General features: G+C 32.9%; 1 protein-coding gene across 1 annotated transcript; it reads left to right on the forward strand.

Moving 5' to 3' along the window:
• The first annotated feature begins 8,497 nt into the window (after positions 1 to 8,497).
• LOC134270729 (uncharacterized) lies at positions 8,498 to 10,336 on the forward strand. Its single transcript, XM_062752975.1, has one exon. It carries the CDS (start codon positions 8,498 to 8,500, stop codon positions 10,334 to 10,336), a length of 1,839 nt encoding a protein of 612 aa, XP_062608959.1.
• The last annotated feature ends 12,348 nt before the right edge of the window (positions 10,337 to 22,684 follow it).

Below are 22,684 nucleotides of genomic sequence, written 5' to 3' on the forward strand. Positions count from 1 at the left end.
GCAAAAGTTATTAGCAAAGATTAAAGTTTTTTAAGGAAAAACACACAGACAGACATACACAGACAGACCGACTGACAAGACAAAAACTATATACCCTGAATATTCGATTACAGCGATATAAATCCATTGCATGTATTGACAATCTTTCCTTTAGCTGAATTATTGCTTACTTTATATTTTCATAACCTGATAGTAAATGTAATATTTTTGAAGTAATATGCAATTAATTATGATTTTGATTTCAATTTTTCTTCACTTCAATTGATTGAACTTTATATTTATGGTTTATTTCTGAAAGTTTACTAACTATCCTTCTTAATTTTTAATTTCTGTTCAATATCTTCCCATTTTTAAAAGTCCTTTAAAACTTATTCAGACCGTTGTAAAGACAAACGTTTGCCGCAAATGTTATTGATTGAAAACAGTCCAAAACAATCTAAAATGAAAGTACTTTACAAAATCTTACTATGTTTTTTTTTTTCTTTTTGATTGAGATTGATTTAATTTGATGAAGACACTAGCATTTATAAATGCAGTCCTCCCTGAAAAATGTATAGTTTTTAAGCGTCTAATTGCTTTCCCTACGTGATAAAGTTTTAAGGGTTGCATAGCTGCTGCACTCAACTGCTTTCTTAAAGAAAATTAGCGATTGTAAATGTAACATCTTTCATTTTAAATGTATACGGTCCAAACCTACCTTTATGCACCATATGTACATTTCGAAATATTTGTCTCCTCACTGATGCTCATATCAGAAGATGTAAAAAGAATTGAAAAAGGAGGAGGTATCAAAGACTACATTTAAATACATTAAAGGATCAAAGGTATGCATGAGAGAGATTACCCTTATTTTTGTAATGAATTCCTTAAGTTTACAACAGCAGTTAACTTTTCACTGTATTAACATTTCCCTTCTTCATAATTACGTTCTGCAGGGGATGTTCATCCTTTTATTTTAGTATTACTAATGTTAACCTCTTGATTGCTTTACCTTGGATTTTTACCAATTTTTACAAGAAAAATATCAAACTTTAAACTTGGCCTAAATTTTGACCAGTAGGTGCTAGTGATTTCATGTTTAACATGTGTATTCGTTGTGTTCTGATTTTTCAACAGGTAAAAATATGTTTGACCTTGAACACAGAGTTTGACCCACTTTAAAAAAAATAGCTTTGGCAATTGAATTTTGAACAGGAAGTACTTGGGATTTCTTTCATTTTATACCAACAATTTTAACCCTTTGACCTTGACTTTTGAGTTTGTCATGCATTTTAGAAACTTCAACTTTCACGGTGTCATGAGTGTAAAATTCGAGGGAGAGTTCTTTTCACAATAAACAAACAAATTACTATAAAAAATATATAAAATGAAATTGTTGGTCATATCTCTTGTTCCCACTTGAATCAGAAATTATTTTAAAAACTACAGGTTCTGTGAGCAGTGAGCTCACTAGATGATACCCCCGCCTCCCATAATGTCCTTGTGTTGCTATATATTGTGTTACGGTGTGTAAAGAGGAATAACTTGTCCTATCAAATGTTATCCAGAAGTTTCTCTATATGACGTCATATATACATATATACATGTAATGGCAATGTCCATGTTTTGCTGTGGGAAACTTAAAATACGTGTCGAATGAAAAAAAATAGAAGGTGCATAATGGTAATATGTAATTAAGATTCTGTGAAAGTTTCATTAAATTTCACTCAGTAGTATAAGAAGAGTTGCGGATAAGAGATAAAGTGTAACAGACGGACGGACTGACGGACGGACGGACAGACAGGCGGACGGACGGAAATTCCGATTAATAGATACCCTCCCAATTTTCAAGCAGGGGGTATAATAATAGTTATTAGAGTTGAATAGGTTGTGCATCTTAAAATGAACATTCTGTGGTTGAATTAGCTATAAAAGTTTACTACCTTTATTTTGCTACTCAAAACACCTTGATTAACTGTTTATGGTTATGGTTATTTACCCTTTCAAAATACTCACTTGAGCTTTTCCTGTTTCTTTTTCACAATACTTCTGTCGTCCATCTGTTTGACTGGAAAGTTTTTTTCATTTTTTTTTACTTCTTCTCCAGAACCACTGGGCCAATTTTTAAGCAATTCACATAGAAATATGTACATTTGTATGTCAGACTGTCCATCGGTCTCAATAAGTTTAACCTTGGTCATCACGGTCATATCTATTGAATGAGAAGATACAAGGTATTCATATTAAACATACCTATTTGTATTTACCTGTGAAAATGGCATGCTATTTTTTACCGTTACCTTGAAGTTTGACATACTTTCAAAAACTTACATGTTTAAAATTTATCATTTTGTAAGAGAAAAGTTAGGGCATTTATATTTTACATGCATGTATATGATCCTGTGGATGTAAAGTTGTGCTGAGTAATATGAATTCAACTTTGCCGCTCAATAATATACTCGATTCTCATTATATCTCGGGTTTCGTTGTATCGCGGTATGTCGCAAAAATTTGAATACATAGCCTTTATTCTTTTTATTGATGGACAATATGTTTATGTTGTCCGAATGTTTACCTTTTTGATGATTAAGAAGTATGGAACATCGGTTTGAAAAAAAAAATAAAAAACGTAATTTTTCATATTTCCAGTCACGTTTTTATTATTTTAACCATTAATTCTATAACCTAGTAAACATTATACTATAGCTCATCTTTTGAATGTGTTAAGTTTGTATATTTATTTACTTTTCCTGTAGAATTACATAGTAAATTCAAAAATAAAAATTGAGGTACATGTCATCTACAGTTTCCATGTTTTCCCATACCGCGATACAATGAGACTCTCCAATTTTGGAGGTAAATAAGACTTCCTGTTTTAAAAATAGACAATAACTTAAACAATGCAAGCTTGGGAAATAATTTTACTCTAGAAAGTTAGTTCATAGATTGGTTTATGAATATTTTTTTATGAAAGTTATAAGTAAAAAATTTGAATAACACTTTCTATGCAAAAGGATTAAGTACCGCGATATAATGAGACACCAGTATACAACCAAAGTATAATGGAAGTGATGGGAAATGAGGGAATGTAATAACTGCTGAACAGACCTAGTAGCCATGATATTTGTTTAGATGGGGTAGGATCACGCTACTGTTTGACAATAAAGGTATATTTATCAAATCGGGAATCTCACATGAACCCCGAAGACTAGTAATGGGGTGGATTGTATGGATACAGATAATTAAGCTAGTTGTCAAGGGGGGATGTCCCCATACCAAACCAGATTTTACAGAATAATTCGAGTTCCTTTTTGGAAATCAACCATTTAGAGATTAGAAAACAAACAAAAGTATCTGTTCATGTAACATACAGTTTATAATTATGTTTTTCTAAGGAATAGAAGTCACATGTTCATTTTATATTCAATAAACGTTTAAAGTACTAGTAATAAGCATGCAATAACAATATAAATTTATTGCGTTTTTATCAGCCCAGCAGGTAGATATGCATTCGCAGGTAAAACTAGCGCAGGTAAACAATTGAATTATTAAAACATTTTCTTTTCAAACCTTATGTTTACAGGTTTTCTTGTTCCTGTTTCGTTTTAGTTTGTTGTTTCGTTTTAGTTTCTGTTATATTCAATTATTTTAGATTTGTGTGTACAATATTAATAGAAAATTTAAGGGTCTCTTTTCCAGATCCACATTTTTTAAAAACTTATAATAAAGGAAACATGTTAAAACTGAGAGAGTCCACGTTTTTTTTTTCATTTACCTACTAGTATCATATTTTTTCAACTGCAGGATCCGGATTCATGTATATATAAAACCGTTGTGAAATAAACAAAAATTATCATTACCTTACCTAATATATAAATTTTAATTAGGCATTTTGAACTGTTTCACGATTTATTTTGTGCTTTTGCTTGGTCATGAAACAGTCGAACTGTTGACCGGGCCACAGAATGAACTGTTGCCTGGCTGAAATATCCATTATGACGTCATAATTTCCCTTACTTTACAGCTATATTACATTGAATTATGTATAAAATAAAGCAATTTATTGGCATTCAATTTGAAATTATCATCTGAAAAGTAATCCTGATATCTATTTAAATATATGTTTAATTTTTTTTTAATTCATAGAATTTAGTTTTGCTTTCACATTTACAGACTATATACAATAGATTTGTTTACATTCAATACATACATATACTATATAATTTTTCTTCCATGTTATTTATATTATATACTTAATACAAATTCTCTTTGGTAAATTCTAAATACAAATTCATTTCATAAAGTTGCAAAAAATATATGACATTCATGTATATTATGAAACCTTCATTGTGAAAACTTTATATACAAAGAAGTAAACAAAGGGGAGGGGTGAGGAAGGAAAAACAAAGTGAAGTGGGGGAACCGTTTTCACTATTTTACCATACTGGTACATCTGAGTATAAATTTAAAGAACATTATAGCATATCACAAATAATTTTCCAGTTCTTTTCATATTCCGAAAATTTACAATTTCTTAAAAGAATAGCCTTTTCAACTAGTATTCTTATATATGTTTATATATGTTTGATTTAATATCACTTCAAAGAAGAGGCCAAGAACACTTTCCAAAGGTAGTTTGGGAAAAATGTTTGACCCTTCAATCATTATAGATCTTTGCGTTAAAACTCCAACTAAGCATGTTGTATTCAAACCTTCAAGACATTATTATTGTTTACAAATGAGGCACTGATAAATTGATATTTTATTAATGTATTGTTTTTAAACCAATCGGCGTGAGAATTTGATTATGGTCTATTGTTTAGTTTGGTTTCAAGAAATAAAACTTTTGCCGATTTATTCTAAAATCCATTGATTATTATGTCTATATCATCATTTTAAGAAATTATATAGTAGGTTAGGTAATAAAACACTTATTTTATGACAACTCGGGAAACTGTCAAACTGTTGTCCCTCGATAATGGGGAAAACCAGGGAATCTGTTGCCCTCGGCCTTCAGCCATGGGCAACAGTTTCCCAGCTCTTCCCCATTACCTCGGGACAACAGTTTGACTGTCCCCCTCTTAGTCATGAAATAAGTGTATATTATTACCTAACCTACTATAATAATTATAATTAGGCATATTGAACTGTTTCACGGTTTAATTTATGTTTTTGCGTGATCATGAAACAGTGAACTGTGGACCGGGCCACAGAATGAACTGATGCCTGTTTAAAACGTCATCGTGATATTCAATAGTTTTGATGATCACATTACTATTTACCTGCTCTATAATTAATTAAATTGAAATAAAACACACAAACAATCAATTTGTTAAGTATTACTTTAAATTATTAAATATCAATTTAATCTTTATATTATGTGTTCAGCTAATTAATGGACAAGTATGTGAATTAACAATTGTTTAAACTTTTTATATTTTGTTTTTGTGTTTTTTGTTCCAATTTAATTCATTATATAGTAGGTTAGGTAATTAAACACTTATTCAATGACAACTCGATGAAACAGTAAAACTGTTGTTCCTCGGAAGTGGGGGAGACCTGGGAAACTGCCCCCCAATTTGACTGTTTACCTCGTAGTCATTAAATAAGTGTAAACTAGGTCCAGAGAAGCATTCTAAGTTTTCACAATCAGGAGTTGACCTCTTTTCAAATGTATTAATCCATCATAAATAAAAAGGATAATAAGAAATAAATGTTTTTACAAAGTCTGTATCCTAAGAAATAGAGTACATATTTAATATTAGAATCATATATTATATTTGAAAGTGAAAATAAAACATTGGATGTGATAAATTTGGGCACACGCTACTAATTTTTCATTATGGTCATTTTAGTATTCGGCATGGTGGGGGTGGACCTGAAAATGATCTTTTTTTTTCAGAAGAGTCAAATTACGTCACCAAATTGATTGCTAGTATTTGGTATGACCTCCCCGCGAGGCCTTGCAGCGCAGACCCATGCTTCCAAAAGCCGTCCAAGGCTAGCCTGAGAAAGCTGTTGCAATTCCTCCTTTAATGCTGTCTGAAGCTCCCGTCGAGTTTGCAGAAGTGTAAGACGAACTGAAATGCGTTGCTAAAGGATGCAGAGCATGCTCTACATATGAATAATTTCTTAAACAAGGTAAATTATTGACAAGCAAGTTGATTAAACAAGAATATCAGCAGCATCGTTTAAAGTCATCATTTCGCAAGTTCTATGGTCAATACAATGACCTTATCAGCAAATACAATTTATCATTGAGTCAAATGCTGACTGATGTTTTTCATACTTATAGTTTGTCCATTATTTAAACACTGCATTAACGACGGATTTTACCGTTATTTCACGATTATGACAAGGAGCACAAAGCGGGCGTGACCGGTCAGCTGAAGATGCTCACTCCCCAATGGCTCTGATCCCACCTCTGATGTTTTAGAGGTCCGTGTTTGCTCTGCTCCTATTTTTGTATTGTTTATGGACTTTGCTATTAAATACTGTTCTCCATATCCTTCATATCCTTCATGCAATTAGTCACAAATGTTTTGGGGGTAAATGTATACTATTTGTGAAGGAAACAAATTAATCGTTGTCATTTTAAGTAAAATAATTAACAAAATGTGCAAGAGGTACCATTTTAACGTTTAAATGTCCTGTAAGAAATAAAATCCAGTTTTTCAAACTCAAAAAAAGAAATAATTTTCAAAGGTTTTATGATGTCTTAAAATACCTGGTTATAACGTATGTGCTTAATACTGCTAAATGTTTCATTTATAATATTTGAAATTATCTTCAAGTTCTTAAAAGTTTAATTTTAAAATTGAACTATTGATTTACATCACTAAAGATTTATTTTGGCAAGTACGTCTAAAATTATTACAAGATTTGTTAGCTAGAACAATAGAATATTATAGTAAATGTGTTTTTTTAAAACCATTCTTCCCATTTTGTTAACAGGTTAAACAAAAAAACATTTTTTAGAAATAATTTTGTTTCTTCAAAATTAAAATAAAGATATCTAGGGTTTTCAAACAGAAACGCATTTATAATAAATGTCACTTAAATGCTACCTGTTTAGTTTGATGTTAGTAATTTTTTTAGTCGTTTCAAACCCATAAGTGCAGCGTTGTTGTATTTTTTAAAAGACAGTCGTGAGCAGATTATTCTATACAGATAGCTCGAGGATGATTGGACTGCCCGAAAGGGGAAGTTATAATGGATAGGAGTCCTTGTTCTTGCTTTTTATTATATACCTAATGTGTATCACTCAATTTTACCGTTGAATCGTTGATTTTACACTATCACGTGGTGTTGTTATCCGATTTTCCGGATCACCACACAATGATTTTCTAAATTCATATCATCATTCTCTGAAACTGATGACGTAGTACGCAGAAACATGACTTTGTTTTCTTGTGCGTTAAAAATTCCCTTGCTTTATGCTTTGGTTTATGTATAAATATTCTACAATTGATCTATAAAGTTTTATTTCGTTATATTAGGCTAATTATAAGGGGTATATAAAAAAATTATTATTAAAACAGTGACTTGATCCAAAGAGCCGCATCAAGTCTCGTTGACAGGCGCAGATCATCAGATCAAACTCGATGCTTCGCGACTCGTTAGATCTGATGATCCGCACCCCTTCGGATCAAGTTACTGTTATAGCAAGCGCAGCGAGGCGGTGCGAAGCCCCACTCGTGTAGCGAGCTCAATAGACTAACGTGTACGAACAGAGGAAATACGGGTTAAATCTGCACATTATTCCAAGATGTTTTTATCGTACCATGTGAAAAAATTTCAAACTCCCAATAATCCTCTTCAGTCCATAGCAACATGAAGGCTGAAAAATAGCACCAAATTAAAAACGTTCGACGATTTAATGCAATCTCGATGCCACATAACTATCGTTTGCGTTCTAAGTCAACAGGACTTTTTATTTGACGTCATACATGCGTCACGTAAACGGCTCGGGTATTTCTGATTTTGTCGGAACCTTCCGAAAAGTTCTAAATCTCGATCTCGATGCCTGGGAAGTAATTTCTTTTTATTCTTTCGTTTTCTAATGAATTGAGGATAGGCAGTGCAAGTAAAAGTTGTGTTAAGATTTTTGGTAGTAAATAATTACGGTCGCACCGTAGAGCATTTTAATAATATATATCATTTAAGGATCTATGTTCGTTAATAGATTTAACCTTTCAAATAATGAATACACAGGTAATTTACTCCCATTGTAAAATAGGAAAGTGTTTTCTTTGTCAACGAGCTGTAGAATTTTAATGTACCACGTGCACACATGACTTGTTTCTAAAGTGTGCAGAGAGACCGGAGATTGTTACTCCAAATAAATCATGGTCATATCCCAGAAAAAAAGTTTTAAAATATTATATGATTAGTATTAAAGTCTAAATGATGAGTAAGAAATCAATATCTATTTTGCAAAGAATTCATTTCTTAAGCTTTCTGTCCTTAACTGCTTTATTTTTTCTATTTCTTTCAGGAGATTCTGATCTTCTAAATCATGGGTTCATGTCCAAGCTCCCAGTGTAAGATACGGCAGTGTTCTCGGTGTCAGGGGGACACAGAATACTACTGTAACACGTGTAATCATGACCTGTGTCTACGGTGTAAAGAGAGACATGTTATTGATCTACACACCAAACACCAGTGTATATTACGACAGTGTATAGTACGACAGTGTTTTCAGTGTCAGGGGGACACAGAATTCCACTGTAACACGTGTAAACTTGACCTATGTCTACCGTGTAAAGAGGGACATGTTATAGATCTTGATACCATGTACCATGATGTTGTGATTTACCGGGAGAAATATAAATATATCCCAAGTTTAAGTCATCCAAAAAGAATGTATAATAAATATTGTAGTTCATGCAAACTTCCTTTGTGTTCTAAGTTTGAAAAACAAAAACACAAACGTCATGAAATGCTGAGCATTATAAAGGCGTATACAACCAACCGTGAACAATATAGAAACATTGTTCACAGAATCAGAGGCGAGATTCTATGCAAGAATCAGTTTCTTCTGGCAGATATTAAATCTGATTTAAAATCTGATAAAACAGATATCCTCAACTTTCAATTAAAGATTTCGAACAAAGCCCAGACACTGAAAGATCTCATTGTAACTGAGATGTACGCAGCTAATGTCAAATACAAACTTCTCATGATTCATAAATTACAACAACAGAAGAGAAAAATAAACAGACAATTTGCCAGCATAGAAAACCTTGATCACAGATTTGAACATTCAACAAACAGACCTTTAAAATTCCTCTATTTCATTAAAAACACGAATGTCCCAAAGATTAAAGACACTTGTAATTTTAAACCACTCTCTTTGCTCCCCCTGACAGAGGAAATCGAAATCAACGTTGAGGCTTTGGTTGAGTTCCTGAGTGAAATCCATATGATAGAAAGAGGTCAAAGACAAGTAAGAGATGAAGATCTGCTGGATCTGATGCCTACACCTGTGTTACATAAAACAGTGAAATTGAAACTTCCTGGTCATGTAACAAACATTTCACGTCTGAATTCAGAACAGATATGGATCACTACTAGTTCTATGCACGATTTTTCTACCTTGGCAGTCTTGACAAACGCAGAAGGGGACATTCTGCACCAGCTGAGAAGTGAAGCTTATTATGTTCGGTATTCCGAATATGGAGCACACACAGTAAATATTAGGGGTGAATTAATTTATATAGGCACTAGTAATAGTATTTACAAGCTTTCTAATGATAATAAAACACGGACTACATTGAAAAAAGGAACTGACCCGTTGAAGCCATTATGTGTCTATTCCTCCCACGTCGATGGACATCTACTCGTCGGAATGTTCAGTGTTTTTGAAAACATATGCACGATTAACCGATACAATAGCCTAGGACAATACATAAAAACAATACAACGTGATAAAAAGGGTCAGCAACTGTACAGGAAACCTAGTTACATAACAGAAAACCGCAATGGAGATGTTATTGTGTCTGATCGGTACCGTGGTGTAGTGGTGACAGATCGTGGAGGAGGACATCGCTTCTCCTACACCGGACCTCCATCTGGATCACGATCACGATTAGTACCACGCGGAATCTGTACTGACGCGCTGTCAAACATCCTGGTGTGTTATTGGATCACCAACACAGTACATATGATTGACAAGGACGGTCACTTCCTGTCAAATATTCTGACAGGAGAGCAAGGAATAAACAGACCACACAGTTTAAACTATGACAATAAATCTCATCTCCTTTGGGTTGGATCATGCGGATACAACCCACTGCGTGTATATAGATACATAAAAGAAAGTGCTTTCAGACAGGTAATTCTTGATGATTATTAGTTCATTAGATATATACAGGCTTGGGGCGAATTGCATAGTAAAATAATGTATTAACGGATTTTCCGGTTATATTACGATCAAGGCAAGTAGCAAACGGAGGGTTTGACCAGTCAGCAGGGGATGTTCACTCTTCCATGGCACCTGATCCCATATTTGATGTTTCGGAGGTCCATGTTTGCTCTGCTCCTATTTTGTTATGTTTTATGGACTTTGATATTGAATACTGTTTGTTATCTCTATACCCTTCTTCTTCCAGGCATGTTCAATGAATTTCAGGTCTAGAGAATGACTTGGCCGGTCCATACGCTAAGTTTTTTCACTTTCAATGTACTCGTTTACGATTCAGACTCATTATCGTCCATTAAAATCTCAGTTGATTTGATACGCAAGATCACGCTCTATGTATGAATGATTTCTAAAAAGAGTTAAATTATTGACAAGCAAGTTGATGAAACAAGAATATCAGCAGTCTCGTTTAAAGTAATCATTTTGTAAGTTCTATGGTCGATTCAATGATTTTGAAAGCAAAAACAATTTATCATTGAGTGAAATGCTGACTGGCGTTTTTCATACGGATTTTTACTTTTATTGTAAGTCCATTATTTATACACTGAATTGACGACGGACTTTTTAAATTAAAACAGAGTTCTGCAAAAATGCATACATGATCAATATACTAGACCTTACACTAAAAAAGTGTTACAAACCGCTTAAAGATTTATTGATTGTACATTGTTTAACGTCCCTCCCGAGAAATTTTAATGCAGATGAAGACGCCACCCGTTGCCGATAAATGTTGTCCTATGGTTTGCATTCAGGGCCTTCGAGCAGGGAGGGATCTTTTTACCAGTAACTGCTGCAACACGGGACCCCGGGTTATACAGTCTCATCCAAAGGACCGGTCTCCATGTAACTCAGGATGTTCATGAACCCGCGACGTAAGGATCAAAGAATACTTCGCATCTCTAGAGCAGACGTTCTTCTCATGTGGCCACGCGAACGACTATCAGCTGTTTATATAATGTTCCTAATTTCTTTATCATCTCTACTTTATTTAAAATAGATTGCTTGAAAATTGCTCCTAAATTAAATGTACGAGGGTTGTTAGAAAAGTTCGCGGACAAATTGATTTGCAGAGAATCTATCGTATACTGTGTCTATGTCTGATTAAATTCCTATCTTTTGTGTATTAGTATGTAAAAAATCAGGTCTATTTACTAAAATTTTGAAAATTAACAAAGATTTTTATTGTGCGGTCATGGAATTCACGGAGCAATCGCGTAACGTTCAGTGACGTGACAATCAGTCATTTCAAACCTATTAAGCTTTTCCATAGTTCTAAATATCTTTCGATCTTTAGACTTTCCTTTCTTTTTTTCTACTTAAAAATTAAATATCATTATCAAGGCATGCTACTTCTCTTATATATGGCAAGTCAAACGTTGCTATATTCGATCTTTTCCATTTGTATTATAAAATTTTTCATTGGTATTGTATAATTTTCCATTTGTATTGTATAATTCTTTTTTGTTTTCTATAATTTATATTTGTATTCAATATTTTTTATTTGTATTCTATAATTTTCCATTTGTATTGTATTAATTTTCATTTGTATTGTATAATTTTTATTTGCATTGTAAAATTTTCATTTGTATTCTAAAATATCTCATTTATATTGATTTCTATAATTTTTCATTTGTATTGTATTATTTTTCATTTGCATTATATATTTGGTTTAATCTAAACATATATTAGTCTTGTCTCAAGATCCCTTGCAATTCGTAATTGTCCCATGATCCCTTGCACTTCGTAATTGTACCATGATCCTTGCTCTTTGTTATCAGGGGTCATTGGGCAAGACTACGGACAATATGTGTAAATTTATAGTCTCGTTCAACCAGACCTTCGGCTGTCTCTGTAAAGAGAGCTGGTCGGAGATTTACGGAAACAGTCGAGCGTCGGCATGGTTGAACAGACTAGTAAACTTGCCGGGACATCTCGGGTATTACCAAATCCGATATAAAATTAGATTAAACCAATGAAATCCTTCGTAACAAACCAAAATCCCTCGGGTACAATGCAAATGAAAAATTATACAACATAAACAGATAAATGTAAAATATATAATACAAATAAAAAAATTTGCAGTACAAATGATTTCTTTTACAATATAAACAAGAACTGTCCGATAGTGACAAATTCCCCCGCTGGGTTCTTCAGAATAAGTGCAAATTCACAAATATTTATGGATCTATTAAGAGGTCTTCAATATTTTCTAACAAACAATTTGAGTAAATATATAATGCTCATTATATTTTTTTAATTAATGAAACTAAGGTGCAACCAAATAAAACATGAATACGAGGGTTGTCCAAAAACATCGAAGACAATCTTAATAACTTTTTTTTAACACGCAACCAATACTAACCAAATTTTGTATAGACATTATACATTTAATGTTCATAAAAATTTTGAATTCTTAAATATATATCTTTCATATTAATTATATTGGGACGATTTATATAAAGGCCGATATGGACTGTCGGCGCACGACCAAAATTCGGAATAATTTATGCATATAACTATTACAGTTGTTTTTATTTCCTTGTTACTATGTAAAACATTGATCTAAAATTTAAATCACTGAAACCAGAATCAAAATCTTAATAATATGTCAAATTGTCATATAAATAGCATTAGAAACAGACGACTGGTGACATGATTTTCTAAGTGTTGTTCGATTTGAGATTGATGAAAATGACGTCGTCGAACGCGTACCCGGCGCACGGAAATGTAATAAATTGTTTATGGTATGTTTAATATTCATCAGAGACGAGGGGGGGGGAGAAGAGTATCGAAAGGAATTACACACTATATTTTAATAGAAAAGTTGATATTTCTATAGTGTGAGATTCAGAGATAGTTTTTCCTCTATATCGGAAAAAAGTAAAGTATGTAAAGTAGATTACTGATTGTTTAACGTAGACATGTGGGAACGTTCTGGGCCATGAACGTCGTCAAACAAAGTGTATTCTCTGCTGCCTAAAATGTTAGGTAATCAACTTATTTAAAGTTTGACTAAAACTTGAATCTGCTTAAAAAAACTGACTGTAGTGAATTTGAAATATTCCTTTGGCAAGAGTGGTTTTTCACTATCAAAATATTAATTTGGATGTTAATAGCCTTATGTCATGTGAAGCAGAAAAAGAGACCATGACGTTATTAGAGACGTAAATAACACTTTCTTTCGTGCGCCGATGTACACTTACATGGTTTCTTTATTTTTTCATAGTTTTCTTATTAAATGTGGTATCGTCATGAAACTTAAAATACATGATCATAAAAATTACTCTTTGCTATGTCAAGAAAAGAAATTTGATTTAGCAAAGAGGAAATAAACTATGTTCCCTGTCTACGAGTTTTTGGGACAACCCAAGTACTAATACTTGGGATCTAATACCCAGGGATCTATCTTGGGTCCCCTATTATTTTTATTGTATATAAATGATCTCCCTTTACATGTAAATAGAACAGATATTGATATGTTTGCTGATGATGCAACCTTACATACATATCATAAAAATATAGAAGGTATTGAGAATGCCCTAAACTTGAATTTGTGTGAGATAGAAAATTGGTGTTCCAAAAATCAAATGGTGTTAAATACCAACAAGACAAAATGTATGCTCATGGGAACTCAACAAAGAAAATCAAGAATAAATTCCCCAGAACTAAATTTATACGCTTCAAACAAATTAATTGAAAATGTTGAATCCCAAAAGGTTATGGGAGTACATATTGATCATTCATTGCGCTATAATTATCATATTGACTCAGTTTGTAAATCTTTAACTTATAAATTGTATATTTTACGCAGAATTAAAAAAAACTTTCCTTACACACGAGAAAACTATTTTATAATGCATACATTCTGCCTTCTTTGAATTATTGTCTTACTATTTGGGGTAATGCACCAGGTGCTGGCATAGATAGAGTTTTTAAATTGCAAAAAAGGGCAGCCGGGATTATTCTAGATGTAGCTTATGATGCCCCTTCACCACCATTATTTGAAAAACTTGGATGGCTGACCATTTATGAGTTAATTTATTTTCATAAATATGTATTACTGTACGAAACACTTCATGGTATGGCACCAACATATTTAAGAGACTCCTTTGAATTTATTTCTTCTAATAGTTATGTTCTTAGATCTGAAACAAACTATGACCTTCATCTACCGAAATATCGAACAAATCAATTTAAAAATTCTTTTCATTATTCTGGTGTTCATTTATGGAACAAATTACCTTTGCATATCCGTTTCTCACCAACTGTACAAAATTTTCGTAAAAATGTAGAAAAATTCATTATAACATGTCGAAACTAAAAGTTATATAATTTCATGTTCTTGAATCGATCTGTATATGTACTTGTATTTTCACGTCATGTTGTATTATTTATCATAATATTGTACGATGTTTTTAAAATTGTATTATTGTGGATGTGGTGAGAGGGCCCCGAGGAAGACTAGTGCACTGCACTAATCTGGTTACCCTCTTTAAAAAAAGTATTATTATTAATAATACATTGTAACAGTTTTTTTTTTTATTTCATTGAAAAATAAAATGCAACTATTTGTCATGATACTCTGAAAATTGATTGGTGAAAAAAAACATTATACGGAATCAAATAAATCTATATAATTTATATCAAATTCATTTTAAAAATAATTAAGTGTACCGCCTAAGCATGATACTCCCGTCAAATATTGTTCATTCAATTATTATAAACAGTCTAGAGTGCAAGAAAATCATGTCAACCTTTAAGAGGATTTCCATAATTTTTTTTCATTCCATCATTATTGTTTAAACATCTCCTGTGGTGTAAGCATAAATTTATAATATAACAAAAATCGTCAACTGGTTGCATTATAGCTAGACAAATGCCCCTCCTCCACAAGCATACACACACGCACAAGATGATATGAAATTGGTCACATGATATTTTCCAAAAAAAAATTAAATGCATAAATGTAACTAATTTACCTTAAAAACTTAATCCATACCAAACTGATTTTATAATTAGGAGACTGGCCATCAAATGACAAATGCAACTTAAACTGACCAGAACTTCTGTCTAATTCCCAGGGGATTTAGTTTAGAGCTGCTTGATCAGAGATATGCTCCAACAGAAATGTCTAAGACAGCTAGCTTCCCCACATAGAATTCATTAATCAGTCTTTGACTGGATGCATGTCCACTTATTACTATCAAGGGATGAATGGATCTTAACTTACTCCTTTGTAGTGAAATCAAAATGCATGATTGCATGTGTCTTTCTGACATTAAATCTGAAAGCAAAGATTTTGTAAAAATCTGTTGCAAATATATATACTGGAAAATAAATTGTGTAATCTCGATGGATGCATCATTTTAAATAAGGTTCCTGCACGATTCTTAGATTTGTAGGGACTATCTACCAAAAGTTATTTTTTAAATACTTGATTTATTTGGATTTGATATCAGACTAAAAGGTTCAATCTGAAATTCATATGGAGAAGGGGCATGCTGATTCCAATATGCCCCCATATACACATACAATATAATTAGTTTTTAATTATATTATTCAATAACAATTAAGTTTAATATACAATTTCCAATTAGTATATTATACAACATAAACTTACACTGTAGTTTGAAGTTGCTGAATTTCTCAAATTCATTAAATAATTTATGCTAGTCACTAAAACTGTTTAAGACTGATTCCTTAGCACATTTCCCAAGAGACAAATAACAACTGTTTGATCAGAAATATTGCTCTACCAGTTAGCTCCTTACACTAAACTACTTTATTTCTCTCTAATTTGACCAGCAATTTCTGTTATCAAAATTCTCCTCGACCACTGCTTGATAATTATACCCTTGGGCGAGGTAATTTTCTTCTATAAAATAACATTTGAAATGAATTGCTGTAAAATAAATCATAAAAAAAATATTTTCTAAATTTAACATGTTTTAAATAAATACTGCTATAGTATTACATTTTGGGTAATTGTGTTATTAAAAAAAGCTGCGTTTTCTTTCTTAAATTTCACTTTTCGCAGCACAGTTAAGGTTAAAGTAAGGAGGCGGGGTCTAATTTGTACGAGAAATGTTTACTATGACGTCACACATAACAGAAGGTCTTCAAAATACCACAAAATGAAATTATTTGCTATTTCAACAGCTGGATAGCTATATTCTACATACAAACTTACTGTTACACGCAATTTTGTCGTTTGTTAAATCCCAAATAACAGTAAATAAACGATACATCAATCGCAATGCACTTGTAAATGTGACGTCATCTCCAAACATGACACAGTTTACACACAGCGAGAGGCTGATCAAGTCACATTTTGTACTGTGAAAAATGTCTTTTGTTCTCAAATAAAATATTATTTGCAATTAAATAAAAGGTGTTAACTTGGATGCGATGTCTATTTAGTATTTTATTTATAAACTTTCCATTCTTTCTCCATACAAGTGATACTGTCGTGTGTTTGTATGCAGATTTATTGAAAAAGTAATGGAACGGCCCTGATTAATCGCTTTATTGCAAGGACACACCCTCAATGTATCTTGTCAAGTTTTTACACATAAACTCAAGAAGCATTAAGGTATTTGAAAAGTGCTGCGAACCTCATAAAATCTTGCAAATAAATTAATAATACCCGCACTTTCTAACGAAAGTTCGGGTATATTGTTGTTACTCATGTCCGTCCGTCCGTCCGTCTGTCACACTTTTCTTCCCTGAACTCCTCCTACATTTTTCATAGTAGCTTAATCATCTTTTGGGAGATGGTTGGTGGTGTCATGTAGATGTGCAGTAAGGTTTCGGAATTTTGATTTTGCTCCGGGGGATCAAATGGGGGTCGAAAAATGACGTTTTTTATGCAAAAAGCCCCGTCTTCCCTGAACTCCTTCTACATTTTACTCAGCAGCCTAATCATCTTTTGAGAGATGGTTGGTGGTGTCATGTAGATGTGCAGTAAGGTTTCAGAATTTTGATTTTGACCCAGGGGATCAAATGGGGGTCGAAAAATGACGTTTTTTATACAAAAAGCCCCTTCTTCCCTGAACTCCTTCTACATTTTACTCAGCAGCCTAATCATCTTTTGAGAGATGGTTGGTGGTGTCATGTAGATGTGCAGTAAGGTTTCGGAATTTTGATTTTGCCCCGGGGGATCAAATGGGGGTCGAAAAATGACATTTTTTATACAAAAAGCCCCTTCTTCCCTGAACTCCTTCTTCATTTTACTCAGCAGCCTAATCATCTTTTGAGAGATGGTTGGTGGTGTCATGTAGATGTGCAGTAAGGTTTCGGAATTTTGATTTTGCCCCGGGGGATCAAATGGGGGTCGAAAAATGACATTTTTTATACAAAAAGCCCCTTCTTCCCTGAACTCCTTCTACATTTTACTCAGCAGCCTAATCATCTTTTGAGAGATGGTTGGTGGTGTCATGTAGATGTGCAGTAAGGTTTCGGAATTTTGATTTTGCCCCGGGGGATCAAATGGGGGTCGAAAAATGACGTTTTTTTATACAAAAAGCCCCTTCTTCCCTGAACTCCTTCTACATTTTACTCAGCAGCCTAATCATCTTTTGAGAGATGGTTGGTGGTGTCATGTAGATGTGCAGTAAGGTTTCGGAATTTTGATTTTGCCCCGGGGGATCAAATGGGGGGTCGAAAAATGACGTTTTTTTTATACAAAAAGCCCAGTCTTCTACATTTTTCTCAGCAGCCTAATCATCTATTGGGAGATGGTTGGTGGTGTCATGTAGATGTGCAGTAAGGTTTCTGTATTTTGATTTTGCCCCGGGGGATCAAATGGGGGAAGAAAAATGATGTTTTTTTGTAAAATTCAACGTCTTCCCTGAACCCCTCTTACATTTGAATAAGTAGCCTAATCATCTTTTAAGAGATGTTTGGTGGTGTCATGTAGATGTGCAGTAAGGTTTCGGAATTTTCATTTTGCCCCGGGGGGGTCAAATGAGGGTAAAAAATTGATGTTTTTTTATGCAAAAAGCCCCGTCTTCCCTAAACTCCTCTTTCATTTTACTCAGTAGCCTAATCATCTTTTAAGAGATGGTTGGTGGTGTCATGTAGATGTGCAGTAAGGTTTCGGAATTTTCATTTTGCCTGGGGGGGGGGGGGTCAAATCGGGGTAGAATTTTTTTTTTTTTTTTTTTTTTACATATATTTGATATGTTTAATCACCCTGCTTTCAAGAACTTCCCTAATATCTTATGCTGCAATAGCTTTAATCCATGATCATTTAGAAAATGATTGGTTTGTTTTGTGTATGTGTAAAATGGTTTCAAAATTTGAATTTTCATATGGATGGCAAAAAGGGGCAGGAAAAATATGGCCCCTCCCTAACCCTGGGGGTCATGATTTGTACAAACTTGAATCTACACCTCTTGAGAATATTTCCATATTAATCATGCTCTTGGTGTTCTTGAAAAGAAGAATTTTAAAGATGTGTTTCCTTTTATTCCTAAATAAAACTTTGATCCCTAATTGTGGCCTGACCCTAGCCTGAGGTGATGATTTGAAAAACTAGAAATATGTCTATAGGACATGAATGTCCCGCGAGATGTGTATTACTAATGGTACATTAAAAAAACTAAAAACTAAAATTTGTATTAGTGTATAAAGTTTGATGAAAATATCTTAAACAGTTTTTTTTTCAGAATTAAAACTAAAATATAAATAAATTGGATATAGATAATAAATTCTCATCAAATTATGTATAAGTGCATGTTAAACATAAAAGTTAAATTATTTCTTAAAAACTAAGCAAAATACAAATTAAAGAGGAGAGAGGTCAAGGTCACAGGAATGTGCAAGATGAAGATTTTGATGCAGCTGAATAGCTCTCACTAATACATATCAGCATATCATGTTTGATAAAAATATCTTGAATGATTTCATTTAATGAAACTGAGCTTAACACTTTGTTTTAAGAAAAGAGAGGTCAAAGGAAAGGTTGTGGTCAAAATGTTGTTCTAGCTGAAAAGCTTACATCAGTGTGAATTTACTATTAGCATATGAAGTTTGATAAAAATATAATTAATGGTTTATTTAAAACTTAGATAAACACATATTTTAAAGAGTGAGGTCAAGGTCAAAAGAAATTTCAAGGTCAAAATAAGTTAATGCAATAATAGCTCTCATCAGTATGTATTAGCATATGAAGTTTGATAAATATATCTTGAACTGTTTATTCAAAACTGATCTAGTCTAAGACATTAATTTTAGAAAAGTGAGGTCAAGATCACAGGAAATGTCAAGGTAAAAAAGAGTGAAGCATTGTAAAGCTTACATCAGTACGTATCATCATGTGAAGTTTCATTACACAACTTGAATCATTATGGTTTCTTTAAAATAAAGCTAAACACTAATTCTAAGAAAAGTTAAGTGAAGGTCAAAGGAAAGTAAAGGTCAAAAAATATTGCCGCAGTTGGATAGTTTACATCAGTATATGCATCAACATATGAACTTTGATAAAAATATCTAGAAAGTAATTTCTTTGAGCTCGATGGAAAGACAGATGGAAGGGTGGAGGACGGACATGACAAAAACTAATACATGTATTCCTAATCATGGCGTAGCATAAAAAACTTGAATCTACATTATATGAGGATGTTTCCATATCAAGATTAAACATGCAAATTCAAAGAATTGTGGTCCTCTGCTTTCTGTGTTTAAGTGAATGGGATGCCATAATTTATGGCAGATTGTGTATCAAATTTTGCACCCCTATCATATGTCACTTTATGAAAATTAGGTCAAAGGGGCAAATCATCGCATGCTCGAAATATTTTGTTGTAGGTAAAGTACATGTCAAATATGAAAGTCCCATCTCTTTTCAATCAAAAGTTATATATATATAAATATATAATATAATATTTTTTGAAAAGTAGGTTAAACGTCTAGGTCAAGATCACAGAGTCAAAAGTCATGATATATTTAGAAAAGTCTTTTCACAAGTAATATACATGTATAATTTAAATGCCATATCTTTTCTCTTTCAAAATGATTAATTTAAAATGTTATTTTTTGGAAAGTAGGTAAAATTTTAAGGTCAAGGTCTCACTTAGGTTAAAAAATCATAGTACGTTTAGAAAGTTTTGTGGTAATGTACATGTGAAATATGAAAGCCCTTATCTCATATTATTCAAAAGTTATGAACAAGGTTAAATTTATTGTGACAGATGCACATACTGTCAAAGATGGCCAGACTGACAGACAAATAAGATTTAATGTTCCCTCCCTTTCCCCCAAAACGGGGGACAATAATGCCCTTGCTGTTCTTGAGAAGAAGATTTATGATGGAAAAAATCCCCTGCATATTTCTTAACGCAAATCAATATTGTGTTTTTATGTCATTTAATTGTTTGTTTGTTGTTAAACATCCCTCTAAGGAATTTTTCACTCAAATGGAGACACCACCACTTGAAAAATAATGAGGACAAGTCAGATTTGAGGTCAACATTCATTTTAGGAGTTTTTAACCATTAAGACGTAAAGAGACAGGGACTCGATCCTTCACCTCACCCCATCCCAGACCCCTGTTTATTCATGACATGTATGCAAACTACTACTTGTTTTACATTTTAAAAAAAATATGTTAATAGCCTATATACAAATACTTTAATGTGGTACTCCATCTTTTTGAATGATTTTCATTCCTAATTCTAGGAGGATAGGTTGATGAATGAAATGTCAAGCAATCTTATCATTGATGCACTTTTATTTAATTTAATTTAATGCAGTCATATTGTGAACATTTCCATGCAGTTAGAATCATTAGGAGAGTGGGGATGACCTCCAGGGGGTTTAAAACCTTTATACCATTAAATTTACATAACATAATAACACAAAAAGCGCAAAATTATGTATGTTCAAATGGAAAAAGTTTCCTACTATTTAGGAGTCACATGATCATTTGCCATTACTGTTTACAGGGACTGGGAGTGGATTGGGAGAACCCCCCCCCCCCGACTTTGCAGGACTATAATATAAAAAAGACTTTGGATGCCCTCCACCCTAGAAAACAGACACCACCATAACTTCTCCTTTTATTTGCTTCTCAGGAAATTCTGGTCTGGAAATCCCCCCTCCCTCCCAGAAAAAAAAAATTCTGTATCTTGTAACTGAATGTAACGTCGATAACGGGCGATAACTCTTTAGAATGTGAAATTCGTCTTATTGCAGCATCGGATGACCTTTGATCCTTTAAACTTTAACCTAACCAGTTGCATTTCAGACTATTTTACCCAAATCTATACCAAAACGTGTACTTACCGACTGCCATAGCTCCAACTTCATGAAATATAATCCAATTAAAACACAAAATAAATCCTACTGACATACATGCAATGATGTGTACACAACACTAGGCCTAGTACTGCACGTGCAGTGCTGTCTAAAAATGATAATGGTAGAACTAGTACTTAAGTTGGGTACGTGACGCAAGCCCAATGTGTTGCAGGTATTCAGATACATTTATATTATAAGAACAAATTTAGAATTATTATTTACAAAAGATGTTTTATCTTAACTTTGCCATCTAGGCCTGTTTCCAAAAACAGGAAAATAGGGTGTGTTTGTGTGTTGATGGGAGAGGGGTGGGGGTTGACTAAATTGATTGGGTATACATGGTATATGGCAGCTTTCAAGGTGTTTCTGCCTAATCAAATATAAAAAAGTTTGTACATTTTGAAAAAAATCATAAAAAATGCTTTACACTAATTTGAATAATATTTGTTGTTGATCTATATATGAGAAAATAGATTTCAAAAGTTCCAATTATGGGCCAAAAATTTATACCCCCCTTGTTTCAAACCTAATTTACATCATTAATTGAATTCTGTTGTTTAATTTCAGACTGGTAATGAATTACGAATATGAAATACATGTACCTATAAGATCGAGGCCCATGGGTCACATGTTCACTTGAGAATATTATGCTCAATTTGATGAATACATGGAGGCCCTATTATGTAAATTATTGAATTATATTGACTTTTTCCTTGGTAAAACCCAATTTAGAGGAGTGTGCATTTAGAGGCAAACACCCTAGTGCGGGTATTACTGTCTCATGAGAGCATCTAGTTATAGCTATATTTAATGTAGTTGACCAGCAAAATATTCAACCTGCCGTCTAACAAATTAAATTTTAGCAATTAAGAAAGGGAATCTATGTAGGTTCGCAGCACTTTTCACAAACCACGCATAGTGTTGAAAAGGATAATGAATTAAACTAAGATATTTACCTTAGTAATGCCCTTGCAATATTGG

This window comes from Saccostrea cucullata, unplaced genomic scaffold, assembly GCF_032062105.1.
Source record: "Saccostrea cucullata isolate Sc308-1 unplaced genomic scaffold, CSIRO_AGI_Scuc_v1 ctg2826, whole genome shotgun sequence".
In the NCBI taxonomy this organism is placed as follows: Eukaryota; Metazoa; Mollusca; class Bivalvia; order Ostreida; family Ostreidae; genus Saccostrea; species Saccostrea cuccullata.

Excerpts from the sequence above, each read along its gene's own strand:
- LOC134270729 (XM_062752975.1), top strand. The coding sequence starts at position 8,498 with ATGGGTTCATGTCCAAGCTCCCAGTGTAAGATACGGCAGTGTTCTCGG.